This window comes from Euleptes europaea, chromosome 1, assembly GCF_029931775.1.
Source record: "Euleptes europaea isolate rEulEur1 chromosome 1, rEulEur1.hap1, whole genome shotgun sequence".
Lineage (NCBI taxonomy): Eukaryota > Metazoa > Chordata > Lepidosauria > Squamata > Sphaerodactylidae > Euleptes > Euleptes europaea.
In genome coordinates, this window is record NC_079312.1 from 9,122,621 (window position 1) to 9,147,399 (window position 24,779).

A 24,779-nucleotide genomic window follows, 5' to 3' on the forward strand; every position below is an offset into this window, starting at 1 on the left:
TAGGTGTGAAACACCATCAGTAAAACAACTTGTACCAATTTTCTCTCAGGCTACTTGTGAATTTTATTGCTTTCAACCAAAGGTATTCCCAGTCCTGCAAGTCTATTTCATTTCCCAGATTTTGCATCTATTAATCATGCAAGATTTAATCCGTTCCATTTCCGCATCAAATTTCAATAAAAGTTTATATATTCTTCTCAAGAGATGGTCTTTGTCTTTCTTTATTAGTTTTTCAAACTGTTAGGCCCCTGAAGGTACCTTCTTCCATACACTCTTTCAATATCCTTGATACTAGATGCAATAGGACAGTCATCCTAATTTATTTTTCTCAGTCTTAATTTCATCCCATGTGTTTATTTGGCCATTTGAGGTGACTATATCTTGATACGTAATATAGTCCATTGACTTTTTTCTAAGGTGGTATAATATGCCTCTGTTGGGGGACATTAATAAAGGTGGTGATGGGCTTAATCTTTTGATTTTTATCCAAAATTTAAGCAGGTTATCCTTTATTACATACTGGGTTCCCGTGTTCTGGTATTTTGTTGCTTTCCAAAGGTAGTAGTACAATGCTACCTTCATGTCATCTTTTTCCAATTTTGCTAAATTCAAATCAGGATTTTTGATCCAGCCCATGATCCATACCAAACCAGCTGCTTGGTAACAGAGTTTCAAATTCGGTAAGGCCAAACCACCTCTGTTTTTTCATCTTGAAGAATTTTAAATCTAATCCTGGGTATTTTCCTAATCCAAATAAATTTATTTTGCTTTGCCATCTTTCCAGTCTTTTCCTCCAACCCAAATGGTAGCATTTGAAACAAACAGTTCAGTCTTGACAGTACATTCATCTTAATGATGGAAATTCTTCCCAGAAACAATTTTTTTACACTGTACTATTAAATAGCTTTGTAATGGTATTAGCCAATTTAACATCTTTCTACACTAAAACATTTCTATTGTTTCTCCCCTTTGTGAATTCTTTGATGGTTAATAAAATATGTATGCTGATTGAAACCTTTTCCACATTCCAGGCATTTATATGGTTTGTCCTCCTTGTGAATTCTTTGATGGACAGTAAGGCCTCCACTCTGACTGAATCTTTTCCCACACTCCAGGCATTTATATGGTTTCTCCCCTGTGTGAATTCTTTGATGGACAGTAAGGCCTCCACTGTTGCTGAATCTTTTCCCACACTCGATGCATTTATATGGTTTGTCCTCCTTGTGAATTCTTTGATGGACAGTAAGGCCTCCACTCCGACTGAATCTTTTCCCACACTCCAGGCATTTATATGGTTTCTCCCCTGTGTGAATTCTTTGATGGACAGTAAGGCCTCCACTCCGACTGAATCTTTTCCCACACTCCAGGCATTTATATGGTTTCTCCCCTGTGTGAATTCTATGATGAACAGTAAGATGAACAGTCCTACTGAAGCTTTTCCCACACTCCAGGCATTTACAGGGTTTCTCCCCTGTGTGACTTCTTTGATGAACGGTAAGATGAACAGTCTTACTGAAGCTTTTCCCACACTCCAGGCATTTATATGGTTTCTCCCCTGTGTGAATTCTTTGATGGACAGTAAGGCCTCCACCCTGACTGAAGCTCTTCCCACACTCCAGGCATTTATATGGTTTCTCCCCTGTGTGAATTCTTTGATGGACAGTAAGGCATCTACTCGCACTGAAGCTTTTCCCACACTCCAGGCATTTATATGGTTTCTCCCCTGTGTGAATTCTTTGATGGACAGTAAGGACTCCACTCCCACTGAAGCTTTTCCCACACTCCAGGCATTTATATGGTTTCTCCCCTGTGTGAATTCTGTGATGGGAAGTAAGACTGTCACTCCGCCTGAAGTTTTTCCCACACTCCAGGCATGTATATTTTTTCTCCCCTGTGTGAATTCTTTGATGGACAGTAAGGTCTCCACTCCCTCTGAAGCTTTTCCCACACTCCAGGCATTTATATGGTTTCTCCCCTGTGTGACTTCTTTGATGGACAGTAAGGCCTCCACTCCCACTGAAGCTCTTCCCACACTCCAGGCATTTATATGGTTTCTCCCCTGTGTGAATTCTTTCATGGACAGTAAGGTCTCCACTCCCTCTGAAGCCTTTCCCACACTCCAGGCATTTATATGGTTTCTCCCCTGTGTGAATTCTTTCATGGACAGCAAGGCTTCTGCTGCTGCTGAAACTTTTCCCACACTCCAGGCATTTATATGGTTTATCACCTGTGTGAATTCTTTGATGGACAGTAAGGTTTCCACTCCAACCAAAGCTTTTCCCACATTCCAGGCATTTATATGGTTTCTCCCCTGTGTGGATTCTTTGATGGGATGTAAGCTGTGAATGCCTATGGAAAAATTTTCCACACTCCAGGCATTTATACCGTTTCTCCCCTTTGTGAATCTTTTCATGTGAAGTTAGTCTCCCACTTAGCCAGAACCTTTTTCCACATTCCAGGCTTTTATCATTTTTCTTTCTGTTATAGGTGCTCCAGTGAATATTAATATCTGATTTTTCCAGAAGATTTTCTTTACTTGCAGTGGGCTCATTCCTATTGTCTCCTTGGTATATTTTCTGCAGGAGAGAGTCACCCCCCTGTAAAACACTGGAATTATTTCTCCCTTTAGCTCGGTGTTTTCCCTTCTCTCTCCTCACTGCATCACAATATTCATCTTTCTCTTTCACATCTGAATATACATCTTTCTTCTCCGTGACTGGAAGCTCAGATGTTTCTTTTGTTGACTCCCAAACACCACCTGCTGAAAAAAACAGAAACATGCTGTGAGGACAAGATACTTCCTAAGAATGTATCAGGATTTTCTGGTAATTGTTGTGTTTGCACTCTTTGAAAGTTCAGGGTATAAGCTCAAGCATTCAGCAGACAGTTTTCCACTCCGCTTGCTCAATCTAGATAGCTAATTCTGAAGTATGCCTCCTCTGCAGATAGGGGGCACACTGACCCTCAACAGATGTTTCTGCAGATTTGGAGGGCCCCCTAGGTGTACAGAAAATCTGAAAGCTTTTTAAAATGGGGGGATTAAATTCCCCCCTTTTTAAATGCATCTGCACATGTGCAGACAATGCACTTTGTGACCAGGCCTGGGAAGTGCCGCTGTCATACTGCTGCAACATCGAACGACAGAGGCAGCTGCTCTGGGCCTGGGTGCATCGATGGAGGAGTCTACTCTGTGCTTGGGCTCACCGCCTGCATCCCCTGCCAGCCTGGTTGGGCCCACAGCAGTTGCCTCTATCCCTCGCTGGTGCGGTGGCTGCACATGCTGGGCCCAGTCAGCCAGTGAGGCATGGAGGCAGCTGCTCTGGGCCCAGGCACGCCAGTGGGGGATAGAGTAGGCCACTCAGTGCCTGGATGCACTGCCTGGCCCCGCTGACCCAGCTGGGCCCACGGCAGCTGGCTCTGTCCCTTGCAGGCACGATGGCCACCACTCCTTGGTTCACCAAGCTGTTCAGAGGCTCAGCTTGGGGGTGCTGTGCTCTCACGGCCACCACAATGCTCAGCCTAATGTGCCCACCACCAGTTCCCAGCTGCCATGGCTGCACAGCTGCCCCTCCAGAGGAAGGTTTGTCATCTTGTGTAAGCCCTTGGCCCAATCGAACCACAAACCACATCAGAGTCAGTCAGGTCCAAAGAAGCTGGTTTTTACTGGTCAAATAGGTTAACAGAGCATAGAAGAAGGCGACAGCAATGAGGCTAGCTGGCTTGAGCTTGATAATATAAAAGCATAGGAAAAGGCAGAGATTACAAATCACAAACAGAGCTGGGTTCCCATAGCTTCTGAGTTCCCAGAGCTTCAAACGGAGTTCGGTATGCATAACAGTCCTTGAGTCTAGTCAGTGGGAAAGCGAAAGTAAACATATCAACTGAGATACCGGCCTGACATTCTGCCCCCCTTAAGGCCCCCTCCCATCTTGCAAGGGGGACGGCTTGTCCGGGTAAGCGGTGTGAAAGGCGTTCACTAAGTGTGGGGCGGAGACGTCTTGTGCACGCACCCACTCATCGTAGGCAGGGGGGAAGTGCTTCCAGCGGATTAAGTATTGCAGGGAACCATGCCGTATACGTGAATCTAGGATCTTTGACACTTCAAAATGTTCCTCCCCCCCCCCCACCATCACGGGCTGCTCGGGAGGCGGTTCTGGGTGCCATTTCGAGGAGGCGACATGAGGTTTAAGAAGGCTGACATGAAAGACTAGGTGGATACGTCTCAAGGTTTTGGGGAGAGTCAGTTCCACAGTGACAGGGTTAATGATCCGGGCAATGGGATACGGTCCGATGTACTTGGCACTGAGTTTGTGGCAAGGTCGAGTAGACCGCAGGTTTTTAGTGGAAAGATACACCAGTTCACCAACTTGGAAATCCTTGCTGGGGGAACGATGTTTATCAGCTTGCACCTTATACCTGCGCTTGGCTCTATCAAGGTTGCTCACCAGCCAGGGCCATGTGGTGCGGAGGGCATGTGCCCAAGAGGCTACATCGGGATCCCCCTCCTCCTCTGGTACCTGTACAGGGGCAATAGGACCGAAGTCCTGACCGTACACAGCATAGAAAGGGCTGAACCCTGTAGATTGATGGACAGCATTATTGTAAGCATATTCTGCAAAAGGCAACAGTTCTACCCAGTCATCTTGGTGGTAATTGACATAACATTGTAAATAACATTCCAGTACAGCATTAACACGTTCAGTTTGCCCATCCGTCTGGGGATGGTAAGCACTTGACAACCCTTGCTCCACCCCCACCAACTTGAGGAACGCCTTCCAAAATTTAGCCACGAAACTACTTCCGCGGTCGCAAATTATCTTGCGTGGGAACGAATGCAGACGGAAAACATGTGACACAAAGAGGCAGGCCAACTTGGGGGTGGAGGGAATACCCGCACACGGAACCAAATGTACCTGTTTGGAAAACAAGTCAGTTACAACCCATAGTACAGTTTTGCCCCCGCTAAGGGGGAGATCCGTCATGAAATCCATGGCAATCACCTCCCAGGGTTTGCTGGGAATTTCCAGCGGTTGCAGTAGTCCAGGGGGCTTGCCTTGAGACCGTTTGACTGTGGCACAAATAGGGCAGCTGCGAACGAAGGAGTCCACATCAGAACGCATTCCCTCCCACCAAAACTGTGCGCAACAAGTGAAGGGTTTTCAGGAACCCGAAGTGTCCCGCAGTTTTAGCCCCATGGGCCAATTGTAGGACTTTTCTTCGAAGTATCTTAGGCACGTATAATTTCGAGTCTTTGTACCAACAACCACCTTGTTCAAGTACACCTTGGGGCAGGGTCTGGGCAGTGCGTTCGGCTAAGCACTGAGCCCGAAGGGAATCCAGAAAGGAGTTGGAGAGGATCACCCCCTTCCTTTCGCGGGAGAGGGTGGATCAGGAGCTGGTGGCAATGGAAGGGGGGAGAAACTGGTTGCTGTGGGGCGCTGGGTACAGACGGCACAAGGGGAGCTGGCGAGGGAGCCACTATGCGGCTTCCAGTCTGGGGTCGAGTTTGGGACCGGGTCTGTATGGCCAGCATGGGCAGGGCTTCCCTGTGCGCCGGGGTGAATAACGAGTTTGTCGGTCGATCAAGCTTTACTGGGTATTGGGGTAGCCTGGACAGGGCATCAGCAAGCACGTTTTGTTTTCCGGGTACATGTTTAAGAACAAAATGGAATTGAGCAAAGAAGTCCGCCCAATGCTGTTGTTTTGCGAACAACTTATGGGTCCCCGTGAGGGCAGCTAGATTTTTGTGATCAGTCCAGACTTCAAAGGGGACCCTGGACCCCTCCAGGAATTGCCTCCACAGATTAAGGGCATGGTGAACGGCAGATGCTTCCTTTTCCAAATGGGCCAGTTCAATTGGGCATGTGCAAACTTCTTCGAGAAGTAGGCACAGGGGTGAAGGAGGCCGTCTGGTCCTCTCTGGAGAAGCCCCCCCCCCATGGCTACATCGGAAGCATTGACCTGTACAATAAACATTTGGTTCGGATCTGGGTGCTGCAGCACAGGTTCAGAAGTGAAAAGCCGTTTGAGGGCTACAAAGGCAGATTGGCATTGATCAGTTCACAGTATTTTGGCAGAGGGAAACGTTGCAGAAACCCCTTTACCCTTCGTTTTCAGGAGGTCAGTGATTGGCAGCGCTACTTGAGCGAAGTTGGGAATGAAACCGCTGTAGAAATTAGCAAAGCCCAGAAATTGCTGTACTTGCTTGCGGGTGGAGGGTGGAGTCCAGTCAAGTACTGATTGGACTTTGGCGGGGTCTATGCTAAGACCTCGATGGGAAATTATGTACCCCAAGAAGGTTATCTTTTCTTGGTGAAATTGTCATTTAGACAGCTTTGCATAGAGCTGGTGATGACGTAGACGTTGCAAAACTTCTCGGACCAGAGCAACATGTTCCTCCATGGTTTTTGAATAGATAAGGATGTCATCCAAATAAACTACCACGCCGCGGTACAATAAATCATGGAGGATTTCGTTGATATGTTGCATGAAGACCCCCGGGGCCCCTTTTCACCCGAACGGCATCACAAGAAATTTATACATTCCAAAACAGCTACAGAAGGCGGTGAGGGGTTCGTCCCCCTCACGGATACGGACGCGATAATAAGCTTCCATTAAGTCCAATTTGGAGAACACGCGTCCTTCCTGCAATTGTCCCAAAATATCTGAAATCAACGGTATGGGGTAGGCGTTGGCTTGGGTAACTGCATTAAGCTTCCAAAATATCTGAAATCAACGGTATGGGGTAGGCGTTGGCTTGGGTAACTGCATTAAGCTTCCGGAAGTCAATGAATAAACGCAGGTCACCCTCCTTTTTCCGGACAAAGAACGCAGGGGCTGAGTTGGGAGCGTTCGATTGCAGAATGAACCCTCGAGCAAGGTTTTTTTCCAAAAAGTCACGTAATACAGCGCGTTCGGAAACGCTCATGGGGTAAATCTTGCTCTTAGTCTGTGGTATGGTGGGGGGCAAGGCATCGCATTCTTTAATGTCAAAGACATCTGCAAAGTCTCGGTATGCTTCGGGCAAAGGCGTTGGCGATGAGGCATCGGAGGTTAACGCCGGAGCGGGTGGAGGCACCACCGTGACTTCCTGTCGGTGCTGTTCGCACTTGGGATTGGCAAAGGTGATAGTGTCAGTTTCCCAGTCTATATAGGGACTATGACCTTTAAGCCAATTAATCCCTAAGACAACTTCAAATCGGATGGGGGCTATGGTAAAGTCTATTTGTTCCCAATGAGAACCAATACCCATCGCTACTCCCCGTGTGCGATGATCAACTGGGCCCCCCTTAAAATGGCTCCCATCCATCTGGGCGAATTGGACGGGAGCTGGTAAAGCCTCGGACTTGACTTTGAGTGCTGCAAACGTGGCCTCACTAATTAAAGTGCGACCGCAGCCAGAGTCAATAAGTGCCTTGACAGGCAGTTGGGGACCCCCTTTGTAGTGCTGCAACATTGCATCCACATAAACAGTGGTTTCCACTTCACTCACCTTGACGGGAGCTTTAGGTTTAGCAGGAGATTCTGCAGGGGTCTGTGGAGACGCTCCACTCACCACAGACCGAATCCGTTTTTTGACAGGTCAAGAGGGGTTTCCAGGTTCAGAGCTGGAGAAGTCCATTGATTATCCTCGTCGGAAGAAGGAGAGTTGTCCCCCAATGGGGCACTTGTAATCCGGGACCCTGCGGGGTAGTTTAGTGCAGAAAGGTTGGTTGATTCCTCAACGTGAAGTGCAGAGGGTGTGGGTCGTCCCGGCGCTGCACTGCGGGTGTCTGCGGTGCCTCTGCATTCCGCAGCCAACTGCTGCTCCTTTTCCGGTTCTGCCTGAGCTTTGGCCGCCACCTCAGCCGCCGCAGCTGCTTCTCTGTCCGCGAGAGCTTGGGCGGCCTCGAGTTTCAGGGCAGCAGCTGTAGTAACAAGCGGTAGAAGTTCCTTTTCCAAGAGGGCGAGGAGGGGTTCAGACTCCCCGCCCAGCAGCAGTTGAATCTGGACCGCTAGCGCGGGTACACCAGTCCCGAAAGTTGGGGTCAACAATTGTGACAGAGTGGCTACCGTGGTATCCTTCGTTAGTTCCACAAATAGTAGCGCCGTTTGGATAGCGATCCGTTTCGCCTCTGCTTGACAGTCAGCTGCATTTGGCACCAGAGAAACACCTTCCGGCGCGGCTCCTGCCATGGCTCCCGTCGCCAAGACGGCAGGACGAATTGGAACCGTGGATAGGGTTGAGTGAGTCTCACGAGCAATAAGTTTATCCAACAAATCAGTTAGTATTTGTAAATCCTCAGCCGCCAGTCGGGCATCATCCACCAACCGATCGAAGGCTTGGAGGTCTAGGCAGGCATTGGCATCCTCAGCGTCGGACATTCAGGGGGTTCTCGCTAGAGATCGCCACTGGGTCTGTACCAGTCCATTTAAGCGACTAACCTCCGTGCTAGTCCTAAGTAGCTCAGCTACAACGTCCGGTACGAGGTCGGGATCGACAGACGATGTTCCCAACGGAAGGAACGACTGGAAGCCTTCCAGGGTCCTTAGCCGGAACCCGTTACTCGGGGATCAAACCCACCGGGCCTGGGGCGAACCTCACGGGGCTCCAGCCACGGTCGAATCACTCGGAGAGCGCTCTCCTCGCTCCCATCCGAGTGGCAGGCGAACCCTCCGGGGCTCCAGCCTGACAGAAGAAAGAAGATGGGATTGCTGTCGCAATGTAAGCCCTTGGCCCAATCGAACCACAAACCACATCAGAGACAGTCAGGTCCAAAGAAGCTGGTTTTTACTGGTCAAATAGGTTAACAGAGCATAGAAGAAGGCGACAGCAATGAGGCTAGCTGGCTTGAGCTTGATAATATAAAAGCATAGGAAAAGGCAGAGATTACAAATCACAAACAGAGCTGGGTTCCCATAGCTTCTGAGTTCCCAGAGCTTCAAACAGAGTTCGGTATGCATAACAGTCCTTGAGTCTAGTCAGTGGGAAAGCGAAAGTAAACACATCAACTGAGATACAGGCCTGACATCTTGGCAAGGGTGCTGCTGTCACAACCACTGCTGGAGACATGATTTCAGTCAACAAAAGTTTATTGATTTGCACATCCCTGCACAGCACCCCCAGCTGCAGATTGGCCCAGCCTCCCCCCCTCCCCCCCAAAACATCACTGCTGTTCCAGCCCTCCCATCCACCTCCAACCTTGCCCTGCAAACCCAGCTCAGCCTCGGAGACCAAACCTGCTGTTAGGAACCGGTGAATGGACTTCCCTTCCCTATGCTTTGCCTTCCTTCCATGCATGGAGCTTGTGTTCATGTGCCTTTGCAAATGTTGCAAAGATTTTATAATTGCTTCAAGGGTGGAGGGACCTTGGAGAGAGCTTCATGGGTGGAAGGTCTGGGGGGAGAACTTCAAGGGTGGGGGGGAAGAGGGAGGAAAGGGATGCACCATCTCTGCAAGTTTCCTGCAGGTTCCCATTTGTTCTTTCCAAATTCCAAGAAAATTTGGCAGAGTAGCCACTGAGTAATAATCACAGCAAGAGCACAAAAGAGAGGGAATGTGTTCCAACGGTTTTAAGTTTCTCTTTTCCTGCCTGGGTGAATATACAGGGTAGAGGAGTTTTGGCGAGGTTGTGGAGAAACTAGGTAACCCTTTAAGAGAGGGACAGCCAGTCATGCTTTAACATATATGGCAAAGCGTCTGAAGAGAGGTGGCCAGACAGATAGAAAAAGTGGTAATTTGATGGGAACAATAAGCTGGAAACAAGTACAATGAGGGGGGAAAAGTATTTGATCCTCTGCTAAATTTGCCCGTTTGCCCTCTGACAAGGAAACGACCAGTCCATAATTTTAATGATAGGTTTATTGTAGCTGTGAGAGACAGAATAACAACAGGAAAACCCCCAGAAACCCAGAAGACAAAAGTCAGTGATTGATGTGCATTATAATGAGTGAAATAAGTATTTGATTCCCTATCAACCAGCCAGATTAGGGTTAGGGTTCTGCTGTCGACAGAAGCAATCAATCCATCAGATTCCAAACTAGCCACCATGACCAAGACCAAAGAGCTGTCCAAGGATGTCAGGGACAAGATTGTAGACCTGCACAAGGCTGGACTGGGCTACAAGACTATTGCCAAGCAGCTTGGTGAGAAGGTGACAACAGTTGGTGCAATAATTCGCAAATGGAAGAAACACAAAATAACTGTCAACCTCCCTCGGTCTGGGGCTCCATGCAAGATCTCATCTCGTGGAGTTGCAATGATCATGAGAACGGTGATGAAGCAGCCCAGAACTACACGGGGGGAACGTGTCAATGATCTCAGGGCAGCTGGGACCATAGTCACCATGAAAACAGTAGGTAACACACTATGCCGTGAAGGACTGAGATCTTGCAGAGGTCCCCTTGCTCAAGACAGCACATGTACAGGCCCGTCTGCAGTTTGCCAATGCACATCTGAATGACCCAGAGGAGAACTGGGTGAAAGTGTTGTGGTCAGATGAGACCAAAATCGAGCTCTTTGGCATCAACTCAACTCGCCGTGTTTGGAGGAGGAGGAATGCTGCCTACGACCCCAAGAACACCATCCCCATCGTCCAACATGGAGGGGGACATATTATGCTTTGGGGGTGTTTTTCTGCTAAGGGGACAGGACACCTTCACCGCATTGAAGGGATGATGGACAGGACCATGTATCGTCAAATCTTGGGTGAGCACCTCCTTCCCTCAGCCAGGGCATTGAAAATGGGTCGAGAATGGATATTCCAGCATGACAATGACCAAAAACACATGGCCAAGGCAACAAAGGAGTGGCTCAAGAAGAAGCACATTAAGGTCCTGGAGTGGCCTAGCCAGTCTCTAGACCTTAATCCCACTGAAAATCTGTGGAGGGAGCTGAAGGTTCGAGTAGCTACACATCAGCCTCGAAATCTTACTGACTTGGAGAGGATCTGCAAAGAGGAGTGGGACAAAATACCTCCTGAGATGTATGCAAACCTGGTGGCCACCGACAAGAAACGTCTGACTTCTGTAATTGCCAACAAGGGTTTTGCCAAGTACTAAGTCATCTTTTGCAAAGGGATCAAATACTTATTTCACTCATTATAATGCACATCAATCTCTGACTTTTGCCTTCTGGGTTTCTGGGGTTTTTCCTGTTGTTATTCTGTCTCTCACAGCTACAATAGACCTACCATTAAAATTATGGACTGGTCATTTCTTCGTCAGAGGCAAATGGGGAAATTCAGCAGGGGATCAAATACTTTTCCCCCTCACTGTAAGTTATTTTAATTAAACATCACAGAGGTATGTTTTAGATTTCGGGAAAGAGATGCCACTGCATTTTATATTGTGCCACTGTATGCACCAGACCCTTCAGAATCACTTACAACACTGCTCTGTGTTGGGAGGGGTGGTAGAATACATTAAATTGAGAGCTGTCTGGAGTTGCTTTGAGTCACATCTCTCCAGTAAGGCTCTTTGTTGTGGATGGCAGACAGAGGAGCAAGAGATAATGTGACGGTGATGGACAAACCCACTGGTGTTTCCGTGACAGGGGGAATGTGGGAAAGGTGCTCTTCTCCGGAAAGAGAGCACCATTTACAACCAAAAGGGAAAACATGCCAGCTCTTGGATGTGACAACACCTCTTTTTTTATTGAGTTTTTTTAACAAACAAATACAATATAAAAAAGCAATATAAAAAAGCAAAAAAACCACAAAAACAAAAAAGAGAAATACATTACTAAAAAAAGAAAAAAGAGAAGTATAAAAGGGTATTTATACAACATCAATATTCAGTACAATTATCAATCAAAATATTCAAAAATACCCTTTCTCCCCCACCCACCAAAGAAGTGACCCATCACCAGACTTTCGAAGAAGTGTCTGGTAGTTTTATTTATTAATTGTCTAAAATTTAATTTTACTTAGAACAATATTTTCTATAACTCACTAAATAACATAGTAAAATCCATTTTTGCCATCTTATCCCAATGTGAGAAGGCCTTAGACCATGTTTGTTTAAACTCTTCCATATCATTTCCGTGCAAAAATTCCGTTAGTCTGGCTATCCTCATATATAACCATAATTTCTCTCTCCAGTCTATAATTGAGGGTTTATTTGTTTGTTTCCAAACTTTAGCTATCACAATTCTCGCAGCAGCAAAACTATATTGGCAAATAATCCTATCCCGGTCATAAATATTATTTGGAGGGATTCCCAGCAGACAAAATGATGGTTTCCTTTTCACTTTACCATTAATCAAATTATTTGTTTCTTTCACTATTTTTTCCCAAAAGTTTTTAATTTTTTTACACGTCCACCAGACATGCATATAGGTTCCTCTTTCTTTTCCACATTTCCAACATATTCTTTTATCCTGACTATTCATCTTAGATACCATAATTGGGGATATATACCATCTGTAAAACATTTTGTACAGATTTTCTCTAAATTCATTAGTTATTATAAATTTAAATTCCCTCTTCCATAAATTTTCCCATTTATCCAAGTCTATATTCTAAATCCTGCATCCATTTAATCATGACTGGTTTAATTCTTTCTTGTTCTAAATTAGTTGTAATCAATAATTTATATATCCTACCAATCATTCCCTTATTCCCTTTATCTAATATTTTTTCTAACTCGGATTTATTTTTATTAAATCCAAGTTGATTATCTTTATTAAAAATATCTTGTAATTTATAATATACAAACCAGTCTTTTATGTTTAATTCTTCCCTACTTTTTAAAACCCATTTACTCTCTTTCCACTCAATAATGTTCCTATACATCTCTATATCTAAGTTTAACTGTATTCCCTTCTTCATATAAGCTTCTGTTGGGTTAATCCATCCCGGAGTCCTATTTTCTAAAATCTTCTTGTATTTTATCCAAATTTGGAATAACCCAGCTCTAACAATATGGATTTTAAAATCCCTATTTATCTTTTCCTTTTCGTACCATAGATATGCATGCCAACCATAACGAAGATTATACCCTTCTAACTCTAATAATCGATAGTTTTCTAACTTAATCCAAGTTTTTAACCAGAGAAAACAGGAAGCCTCATAATATTGTTGCAAATCTGGTAGTCCTAGTCCTCCTGTTTCTCTTAATTGAATCAAATTTTTATACGCTATTCTGTTTTCCTTTTCCCCACAAAAATTTTAAAATATCCTTTTTCCAAATTTTTAAAATTTTAAATCCTTTAATGATCGGTAAGTTTTGAAATAAAAAAAGCATCTTGGGTAATACCATCATTTTGATTACCGATATTCTACCCCACAACGATAGGGGTATTTTCCCCCAATTTTTCAAATCTATATTTATTTGCTGCCATATTTTATCATAATTATTTTTAAATAAATTAAAATTATTAGAAGTTAACCATATTCCCAAATATTTTACTTTATGCTCTATAGCAAAACCTGTAATTCCCGCTAATTCTTGCTGCTGCAAGGGTGTGATATTTTTAACCAATATTTTGGTTTTATTTTTATTTATTTTAAAACCTGCAAGCTTTCCATAAACCTCAATCATCTTACTCCATTCAACAATCTGAATAATAGGATCAATTAAAAAACACACTAAATCATCTGCATATGCCTTAACCTTATAATGATTTCTCCCTATTTTATAACCTACAATCTCTACATTATTTTTAAATTTCCCATCAAAACTTCTAATACAATAATAAACAGCAAAGGTGAAAGAGGGAAACCTTGTCTGGTGCCCTTTTGTATTTCAAATTGTGAGGATAATTCCCCATTAATTAATAGCCTGGCAGTTTGACAAGTGTAAATATTTCTAATAACCTTTTGAAATTTTTCACCAAAACCCATATATTCTAACACTTTCCTCATAAATTTCCAATTTACATTGTCAAACGCTTTTTCTGCATCTAAGAATATCATTGCAAAAGATGTAGTATCAAATTCTGCATATTCTAAAAGATCTAACACTACTCTAACATTTTCACTAACCAACCTCCCTGGAAGGAATCCTGCTTGATCTTCATGTATAATAATATTTAGTACTTTCTTCAATCTGTTTGCTAAAATCATTACAAACAGTTTATAGTCATTATTTAATAGTGATATTGGCCTATAGTTTTTAACTTCCATTAAATCAGAATTTAGTTTAGGAATTAAAACTATGTTTGCTTTTTTCCAGGTATTTGGAATGGGTCCTCCCTGTATACAGTTATTCATCACTCTCAATAAATATGGTGAAAGTTGATCCACAAAAGTTTTGTAATAAAGAGCTGTGAATCCATCTTCTCCTGGTGCTTTATTTAATTTACTTTTATTTATTACTAATTTTAATTCCTCTAATGTTATTTCAGCATCTAGCAACTCTTTATGTTCCTGTGATATTTTATCCCATTCAAATTGTGTTAAATATTTTTCTATTTCTTTTTCTGAAACTATTCCTTGTGTATAAAGATTAGAATAATAATCTATAAAAGTTTCTGTAATTTTTTGTTTATCTAATAAAACTTTACCATCCTTCCTTATTTTCAGTATTGGTGTTCTCCTCTCTTTACGTTTAAGTTGCCATGCTAACATTTTACCTGGTTTATTTGAGTGTTCAAAAAATCTTTGCCTATTATATAATATTTTTCTTTCTATATCCATAGTTAATAAGATCTCATATTGTTGTTGCAAATTTTTTATTTTATCAGTCTGTTCCTGTTTAAGTAATTTAGTTTGTACTTTTCTTAATTGTATTTCTGCCTGTTTAATTTCCTCCAGTATTTTTTTCTTTTTCCACTGTCTCTCTCTATACCACCTCGAATTTTGTTGTATTAAAATGCCTCTAATCACTGCTTTCCCCGCATCCCAAACAACATCTTCAGAAGTTCCGTTATCTGCATTTTTCTGAAAATAATATTGTATTTCTAATTTTATTTTATCTGCTATCTTCTTGTTTTTTAGTAAGTATTCATTAATATACCAAGACTTATTTCTCTTAGTTCCCAAATTCAATTGTAACAACAGTGCATTGTGATCTGATAAAACTTTCGGTAAGATTTCGAGATCATCTAATTTACCTGTAATATCTTTAGATAGCCATAGCATATCTATTCTCGAATGGGAACTATGTCTTGAGGAATAAAAAGTATACCCCCTTTTATTACCATTTTTCATTCTCCATGCATCAAACATTTCCCATTGATCTGTTAGATGATCAAAAATACCAGGTATTTTACCTTCAGATTTCCCCTGTTTTTTCTTCATTGATCTATCTAAACGAGGTTCTGTTACTCCATTAAAATCACCCATCCATATCATATTTTCAGTAGCATGTTCAGCCAATATTGATGTTAGATCCATATAAAATAGTTTCTGATTGTTATTAAGTGCATATATACCAACTAATATTATTTTTTGGTAACCACACAAAACCTCTACCATCAAAATCCTTCCTTCTGTATCTTTATACAACATCCTCGGTTCAAATATTAAAGGAATGTACATAGCTATTCCATTGATTTTTTTCTTTTCATTGCATGAAGTAAATAGTTTACCCAATTTGTTTTGTTCTAACCTTGTGACCTCCTTTGTTAAAATATGTGTCTACTGTAGACAAAAAATGTTAGCTTTAAATTTCTGTAGATGATAAAATATTTTCCTCCTCTTATTTGGATAATTCAAACCATTAACATTCCATGATAATATTTTCATTGATTTTTAACTAGTGGTAACCCATTTTATATATATATATATATATATATATATATATATATATATATATATATATATATATATATATATATATATATATATATATATATATATATTTATATTTATATTTATATTTATATTTATATTTAAGATTGTTCCGTGCCTCTGCGCCGCCTTCCCGATCTCCAGAAAAACAATGGCGCCGGCTTCTCCGCTAGCCCGCCCGGGCGCTCGCCGCCACTTCCAAGGCAGCGGGCGCGTCTAGGGCAAGCCGCGAGCCGACCGCCCGTTGAGCATCCCCTCTCCTCCAAGGGGAGCTGCGGCAATCGATCGGGGGGGGGGTTTCCCTCCCTCCCGCGCCGCTTTAATCGGGGTGCAAGGTTCGTGCTGCCGCGGTGGTCGGCGGCGGAAACGGAAGTGTGACAACACCTCTTGATGGGCGGGTTGGTGGGCTAGAGCCCCAGGACCTGGAACCCAAATTGGCGAAGGCCCCTGGAGTCCATGTGGAAAAGGACCTGAATAGGGCAACTTTGCCTCTGTTTGGGGGTCAGCTGTAGATCGGTCTTTTGGGGCTGACTTTCCTGTGCGCAGTTTGCAGTGAAGGATAACAGAGGGTAAGGCTGCTAAGGGCATTTACACGTATTCCTCGGGTGGGTGGGGAGGAACCAAGCAACCAACAAAGGCCAAATATGCCCTGGACTGTAAGAATTGAGTTCATAGAATCGTAGAGTTGGAAGGGACCATCAGGGTCATCCAGTCCAACCCCCTGCACAATGTAGGAAATGCACAATTACCTGCCCCCTACACACACCCAGTGACCCCTACCCCTTGCCAAAGATGGCCAAAATGCCCTCCCTCTCATGATCTGCCCAAGGTCATAGAATCAGCATTGCTGACAGATAGCCATCAAGCCTCTGCTTAAAAACTTCCAGGGAAGGACAGCTCACCATCTCCAGAGGAAGTCTGTTCCTCTGAGGAACTGCTCTAACTGTTAGAAAGTTCTTCCTAATGTTTAGACGGAAGCTCTTTTAATTTCAACCCGTTGGTTCTGTTCTGACCTTCTGGGGCAACAGAAAACAACTTGGCACCATCCTCTATACGACAGCCCTTCAAGTATTTGAAGATAGTTATCATATCACCTCTCGGTCTTCTCCTCTCCAGGCTAAACATACCCAGCTCCTTCAACCTTTCCTCATAGGACTTGGTCTCCAGACCCCACACCATCTTTGTTGCCCTCCTCTGGTCACGTTCCAGCTTCTCTTCATCCTTCTTAAGTTGTGGTGCCCAAAACTGAACACAATACTCTAGGTCTAACCAGAGCAGAGCAAAGTGATACCATCACTTTGTGTGATCTGGACACTATACCTCTATTGATACAGCCCAAGATCAAATTTGTCTTTTTAGCTACCGCATTATACTGCTGACTCATGTTCAGTGTTTGGTCTACTAAGACCCCTAGATCCTTTTTGCACACACTACTGCTACAAGTCTCCCCCATCCTATAGTTATACATTTGATTTTTCCTACCTAAATGCAGAACTTTACATTGATCTCTGTTGTATTTTATTAATTTTAGTCCAATTCTCCCGCCTGTCAAGATCATCCTGTATCCTGGCTCTGTCTTCTACCATATTTGCTACCCCTCCCAATTTAGTATCATCTGCAAATTAAATAAGTATCCCCTCTATTCCTTTATCCAAATCATTTATAAAGAGGTTGAACACAGGGCCCAGGACAGATCCCTGAGGCACTCCACTAGTCTCTCCTCTCCAAGTGGATGAGGAAACATTAACAAGCACTCTTTGGGTGCAATCTGACAACCAGTAATACGATCAAAATAGGATCTAAACCACATTTTCCCAATTTGCCAACAGGAATATTATGAGGAACCATATCAAATGCCTTACTGAAATCAAGACAAACTATGACTACTACATTCCCCTGATCCAGCAAGGTAGTAACTTTCTCAAAAAAGGAGATAAGATTAGTCTGACATGACTTGTTCTTGAGAAACCCGTGTTGGCTCTTAGTCATCAGATCCATCTTTTCAAAATGCTCAAGGACTGACCATTTGATAATTTGTTCGAAAACGTTTCCAGGTATAGACATCAAACTGATGGGTCGGTAGTTACCCGGATCCTCCCTTTTCCCCTTCTTGAAAATGGGGACAACATTTGCCTGCCTCCGGTCTTCTGGCACCTCCCCTATTCTCCAAGAATTCTCAAAAATTATGGACAGAGGCTCAGAAATTACATCTGCAAGTTGTAAATGAAACAAAGTCCTCAGGGCCAGATGAATTGCATTCAAAGGCACTTGAATGCAATTCATCTGGCCCTGAGGACTTTGTTTCATTTAAAGAAACTAGGTATTTATGCACTACCCCAAAGCAATTCCTAGGCTGCAATTCTCGAGGACATGGTCACTACTACCCAGGGTGCCTACTATTTTAACCTCATCAACCAGTTCTTTCCTGTTGGTGAGAATTAAGTCCAAAATAGCAGACCCCCCCTTGTTTTCCTCTCCACTTTCTGGAAAATGAAGTTGTCAGCAAGACAAGTCAGGAATTTATTGGATCTTGCATTTTTAGCAGAGTTGGATATCCGGGTAACTGAAATCTCCCATGACCACTGTGTCCTATCTCTTTGAGAACTTTGTTATCTGGTCTAGGAGTGTCTCATCCAAATACTCTGCCTGGTTTCGTGGTTGATAGCAAACGCCCACCATAATATCACAATTATTTCTTTTTTCTTTTATTTTTACCCAGACATTCAACTGAAATTCCATGCTCAGATTCATATGTTTCTTCACAAGCATACACATCCTTAACAAATAATGCTACTACTCCCCCCTTTCTTATCCGTCTATCCCTTTTAAAGAAGCTGTACCCCTCAATCCTAATATTCCAGTCGTGAGTATCACCCCACCAAGTTTCAGTAATGCCTATTAGGTCAAAATCCCCTTCCTGTATTAGGGCTTCCAGTTCCTCCTGCTTGTTTCCCATACTCTGCGCATTAGAATAGACATCAGAATCCATGGTTTATGTGCCCTGAGGTTTTTGTTTCTGTTCTTACCTGCAAGTTGATGTTTCCTCACATACGTGCCGCTCCCCACAAATCTTTATTGTTCTCATCACCAGTTATTGCCATCATTCTAGGCTTTAAGTTTTTGTCTCGCTCCCTCATAGGATTTAATTTAAAGCCCTCCTTATCAGGTTTGCAAGGCTCTCACCAAACACATTTTTTCCTACCCTCGTGAGGTGCAAAATATCTCCCGACAGAAGAGCTTCATCTCAAAAGCATCAGCCGTGGTTCATAAATCCAAACCTTTCTTGATGACACAACCTACGCAGCCAGTCATTAATTCGTAGTATTCTTCTTTCTCAGATCTTGTAATATCTGAGCAAGGCCGTCAAAGATAGGACAAATTGGAGGGCTTTCATTCATAGGGTCGCCATGAGTTGGAAGCACACACACACACACACACACACACATATTCTTCTTTCACTTCCTAAGCTACGACCATCGACAGGAAGAACTGCTGAAAACACAACCTGTGCCCCCAGGTTCTTTACCTTCTTTCCCAGAGTGGCATAGTCTTCTTTAATACATTCTAGGTTGTGCCAGGCAATATCAATAGTACCCATATGAATGAGCAAGAAAGAATAACCTGTGGGCTTGATGAGTCTTCCTACCCTTTCCGTCACATCCTGGATGCATGTACCTGGTAGACAGAATACCTCTTAAGACGGTAACTCCGGTCAGCACACTTTAGACTCTACCCCTCTCAGCAGGGAATCCCCAGTTACCAGAACATGCCCCTTCCTAAATTGGGGAGCAGAAGCTTGAGTGCCCTCATTCACAGGAGCCTGAAAAATTGCTTTCAAGCTTTGGGGAGGCTGGAGGGGATAGGCCTTGTTCCAGTGGTCCAGAATCAATATGTATGGGGAGATCCTAGAACCCATTTCTGATCAAAAGAGGTTCAGAATCACTCCTGATTTTCCTGCTCCCGTGGGTCACATTCTTCCATGCACCCTCCTCCTGTGTTGGTTGCACCTCCATTTGTTACCTTTCTCTCCTCCTCTTGTTGCCCCCTAAAGAGTGCTTCATGCACTCTGTCCATTAATTCTTCCCCTTCCTCCATAAAATGCAGTGTGGACAAGAGTGCCTCGAGTCCCTGTATCTTCTCCTCCAGCAGGGCTACCAACTCACACTTGCTGCGAGTGTAATTACTGTTACCCTCAGGTAAGAATACAAACATGCCAGAAACATTTCAGGTCACTGCCTCAGCTCCCACACCGGCCACGCTGCTGTGATCCATTGCTGAAGTGGTTCAGATTATTCCCTGCAGTTCCCTGATAGCTTCCCTGGCAAACTGCCTCTAAAGACTTCGGAACATAGGAACTTCTCTTTTGCTTATTTTGCTGAGGGCCCCTAGACCTGTCATAGTGCCCTGAGTTTGTACCTTGTAGTCAAAGTTATTTAAAAGACGGGCTGTGTGACCGTGGTCTTGGTATTTTCTTTCCTGAAGATGCCTGCCACAGCTGCTGGCGAAACGTCAGGAAAGAAAATACCAAGACACAGCCCGGATAACCTACAAGAACTGATGAACTCTGACTGTGAAAGCCTTCGACAATATTTTGTTTAGGAGAGTCCGCACTTTTCCTTACTCACCTGCCTTGGCTATTCGGCATGATAAAGGAACCACCACCCACCCACCCCATGATGTTGGCCTCAGGTTTTGTCACCAGAGTGAGAAGGGCTGATTTTACCTGTTGTGCTGGCGGGAAAAGGAAAAAGGAGAGCAAGACAGCAGCTTGTCTTCACCACACACCTGCTTTGCAGGATCAGGTCTGGCATGTCCAGATCTCAAGAGAAACAGGGCTAGGTAACACCCTCCCCTCAGAGTGGCCAATACTAGACTAAACTTGGCTGAAGCGATGTGACTTGGTAGAAGGATCAGGACTATTTTCATAAGTGGAAGGTGGAAGGTGTATAGGCACCATTTCAGGATCCACAATGCAACTGAGGTTTTTTGGAAACTGCGAGGATAAACAAGGCCACAGAGTTCATTGGTTCTTGTAGGTTAAAATATTCCTATGGGGTAAAGAATTTTATGAATAGATTGATGGAGTAGCTATGGGAAGTCCACTCAGTCCAGTAATAGCAAACTTTTACATGGAATATTTTGAAAAGACAGCATTAGAATCAGTACCTTACAAACCTACAGTCTGGTTCAGGTTCGTAGATGATACATTTATTATTTGGAGCCATGGTGAAGAAAAATTAATGGACTTTCTAAACCATCTTAATAATATCCATCCAAACATTCAGTTTACCATGGAAAAGGAAATTGAGGGTAAACTCACATTTCTTGATACCCTTGTCATCCGTAAAACAAACTTTCAGTTAGGTCACAAGGTCTAACGGAAACTAACTCACACAGATCGCTACTTACACAAAAACTCCAACCACCACCATCACAATTAGTATCCGCTACACAAAAGCACCACCACAAGAAGGAAAAGAGCATGAAAAGAGCAGGCTGCTAAAGCTAAAAATGAACATTTCCCCTATTGCAATCTCAGGCTCAGGTAGCAATACCATTCTTTATTCAAAGCTAGATGCAAATGAAAAGGGAATGCTTCTGCAGGACCAGAATCATATTTAACAATGACTAGAAGAGACCACAAAAAAACCAGGTTATTTTGTTCCTCTTCTGAGAGAAAATTTACAACAAAAGTTGGGTGGCACAGTCCAAATACAGGACCCTTACAGGCATTAATGGACCGTGCAAGACGGATCTGTGAACCACAGTTTCTCAAGGAAGAAACTACTCATCTAAATCATGCACTGCTAGCAAATGGCTATTCCAAGAATGAAATCAGAAGGGCCATTAAACCAAACAAAAATCAGAAAACTCAGGAAAAACAGTCTCCCATAGGAAAGATATTCTTGCCATTTATTAAAGGAGTCACTGATAAGAGGGAGAAACTTTTTGAAAAAACATAACCTACAAACAGTGTTTAAACCCACCAAGAAAATACAACAAATGCTACGATCAGCAAAAGACAAAAGAGACCCCCTCACCTCTGCGGGAGTATATCGTATACCTTGCAGCTGTGGAGAGGTTTACATCGGGACAACAAAACGCAGCATACAAACAAGGATAAAAGGAACATGAAAGATACTGCAGACTTGGCCAACCTGAGAAATCAGCAGTGGCTGAACATGGACTGACACAAACAGGACACAGGGTCTTATTCCAAGACACTGAAAGACTGGACAATTCTACCAACTATTTTGTCAGATTGCACAGAGAAACCATTGAAATTCATAAACATCAGCACAACTTTAACAGAAAAGAAGAGAGTTTAAGAATGAATAAGGCTTGGCTTTCTGTCCTGAAAACCTCCAGACTAACAAAGACTACGGTCAACAATAGCCATGCAGATTAGCTTTGGATTTCATACATTAACAGATCACTTCAGGACACAATGGTTCCATATTAACATACCACATCCTCATTAGCACATTATCTTGATGCTTACAGGACAATGATTAGCACATTACCTTTGATACTTTTTGCAGGACAATGATTCAGTTCAAACCCAACCCCTTTTGGACTATATATTACTCTCCCTACACACTTAACACTGTCTGTCAGTGTTACTCCTCTGAAGATGCCTGCCACAGATGCTGGCGAAACATCAGGAAAGAAAATACCAAGACCACAGTTACACAGCCCAGATAACCTACAAGAACCAATGAACTCTGACCGTGAAAGCCTTCGACAATACTTTGAAGGCCACAGAGATCCACCTCCACTTGGAAACGCAAGAAACACAAAGTCACAAGAGAGGTCTCTAAGCAGCTACCTGCCAATCTCTCATCCTCTTCAGAGATCAGGGGAAACAGCTCTGCGTCCTCTTCCAGCCAGGATATGAGGTCAGGTTTAGTAATCTGGGGCTCTGTTTATCACGAAAAAAATATAATCACCTTTCTGTACTCTCATAAATTCTGCAGTTCCAAGCCATCTTAACTGTATCCCCCAGAAACACACAGCAGGAAAGTAATAGGGGTAGGGTAAAGGATGGAATAAATAATCCTATATCTGGCACTGGCAATTCTGTGCCTGTTCCCTGTGAAGACAAGATGGAAACGTCAGCTGAGAATGAAGGCAGTGGCAAGGAATCCAGCAGAGTTCCCACCACAGCTACCTCTCAGCCCAGGTGAGGCAAGGCCCAGACTGGAGGGAAGCCCCTGCTTAGGCCGCCTCACCTTCTCCAGACTAGGTATTCCTTGGCACCTCTTCTGATGTCCTCTCATGTTGGTCAAAGCGCAGGACTGCCAAGCATGGGCTCTCGCTCTCTGCTAGAAGAGCCCAGACCCCTCCCACATCAGAGGAAGGGTCATGGGAAGTGGCAGAGATCAGCCATTGGCCCAACAGGGACTTCCTTACCGTCACCCCTCACAGCAAGGAGACAGCCCAGGACAAAAAGATCCTTACCCAGTGAGGCCATGTTCCCAAAACTCTCCAGCATGACTTCCTTGTACAGAACTCTTTGGTCTGGGCGCAGCAGGGGCCACTCCCCCTGGGTGAAATACACAGCCACCTCCTCAAAGGACATCCCACCCTGGAAAAATAATTTGTTTACGTCACTGCAAATCCAACCCATGGGATGCATTAGTTTACGTCACTGCAAATCCAGCCCATGGGTTGAGGAGCCCAAAACAGAGACACTAAATTAATACTTGCAAGAGTAGCTCAAAGAGGAGGGGAGAAGAACCCCAAGGGCACATTTGGTTCCCTCCTCTCAGTCTTCCTTGGGTGTCTCTTGTGGCCAGAGATGCCCATATGGTCAAGTGAGGCCCAATGTGTTTTCTGTGGGATATTTGTGGGCCAGTATTGCTTCATAGTCTCTGCTTGGGCTTCTCTGCAGATGCCAATCTGGACAGGGCAGTGACTATTTTCCCACCTTGCCAGTGGGCAGACTTGACATCTTGCAGCACCACAACCAAGGGAGGGAGCCCGATCCTATGGGACTTGTCACAGAGAAGGAAGCATTCCTGCCTTCCACTGTGTGTTTCCCCAGTGACACCCCCTTACCGAAGCTGTCTGCGTGGTACCATTTTTCCATTCAGCAAACAGAGTAGATGGCGGAGAAGGCATCCCAGGTGTCTTTCTTCTGCAGTCTGAGAGGGAGGGAGAGAAAGAAAGAAGGTGGGAAACCCTTTCTTCTACAGATATATTTCCTGAGGGCCATGGACTACTAGAAAATATATCTCCAGTTTGGATTCAAGGTACAATGTAAGATACTAGATTTGATTCATCTAGGTGGGTGAATCCCTGACCCTGCCTGAAGCCACACCGTTCCCTCCTCTCCTCTGAGGGAAACCCTCCGGCTTGCCCCACACAACTAGGAGAATGTGCTGGGAATCCTCCTGGATATAGGTGGTTAATAAGTTACAGGGGCTTGGTAGGAAAAGTACCCTTCACCCAAGTCCAAGAGGAAAAACAGCCCCAAAACTAGGGGGAGACTGTGCAGAACAAGGGAAAAAGAGGCAAGGTGGGTGGGTGGTGCACCATGTAAGGTGTATTCTACACGGTGAAAGGCTCTTGTGATTCCCCCAGATACAACCCAGGGGCAACGGGGCTTCTGCAGGACAGGTTTCCCCGCCTCATTCCTGCCCCAGACTCCCAGCAGTGCCCAGCACCCTCACAACATGCTTCTGGGGCTTTTTTAGTTGGTTTATAAAGTCAGCAATTGAATATTTTTGCATCAGAATAACCTGATTTTGAAGACACGCGCAACGATGATACCAAGAGGACGTTTGGGAGGTCATTAATTCATACGGTCACCAGACACTTAACACACAATCTGATAGACATGTGGTTATAGGGATACAACAATATTCAAGTGCTGGTTAGAACACCAAAACAGACCTCTTGCACGCCTTCCCAGGGCAGGGTGGGAAAACGGCTACCATCCTGGCTGGGCCAGTAGTACAATTAGAAATGGCAGCAGCCATGTGGGTCGGTTGCAGAATTCAGCACCACAGCAAAGCATGTTTGGGACAGATTGGAGGAAAGCCGGCGAAAACTCTGGGGAGT

At 44.0% G+C, this 24,779-nt stretch overlaps 1 protein-coding gene across 1 annotated transcript; it reads right to left on the reverse strand.

Annotated features, from left to right (window-relative positions):
- Nucleotides 1–953: 953 nt before the first annotated feature.
- LOC130484812 (zinc finger protein 420-like) lies at nucleotides 954–23,295 on the reverse strand. The gene is made up of 4 exons (XM_056857966.1): nucleotides 23,175–23,295; nucleotides 2,658–2,758; nucleotides 2,044–2,405; nucleotides 954–1,875 (listed from the first exon to the last, which is right to left on the reverse strand). Exons 1-4 carry the CDS (start codon nucleotides 23,293–23,295, stop codon nucleotides 954–956), a joined length of 1,506 nt encoding a protein of 501 aa, XP_056713944.1.
- Between the last annotated feature and the right edge of the window lie 1,484 nt (nucleotides 23,296–24,779).

Coding starts and splice junctions, on each gene's coding strand:
- LOC130484812 (XM_056857966.1), bottom strand. CDS start 23,295: ATGTCCTTTGAGGAGGTGGCTGTGTATTTCACCCAGGGGGAGTGGCCC. Junction 2,759..23,174: donor TGGGAACATGGCCTCACTGG/GTAAGGATCTTT, acceptor TTTTTTCAGCAG/GTGGTGTTTGGGAGTCAACA. Junction 1,876..2,043: donor ACAGGGGAGAAACCATATAA/ATGCCTGGAGTG, acceptor GAAAAAATATAC/ATGCCTGGAGTGTGGGAAAA.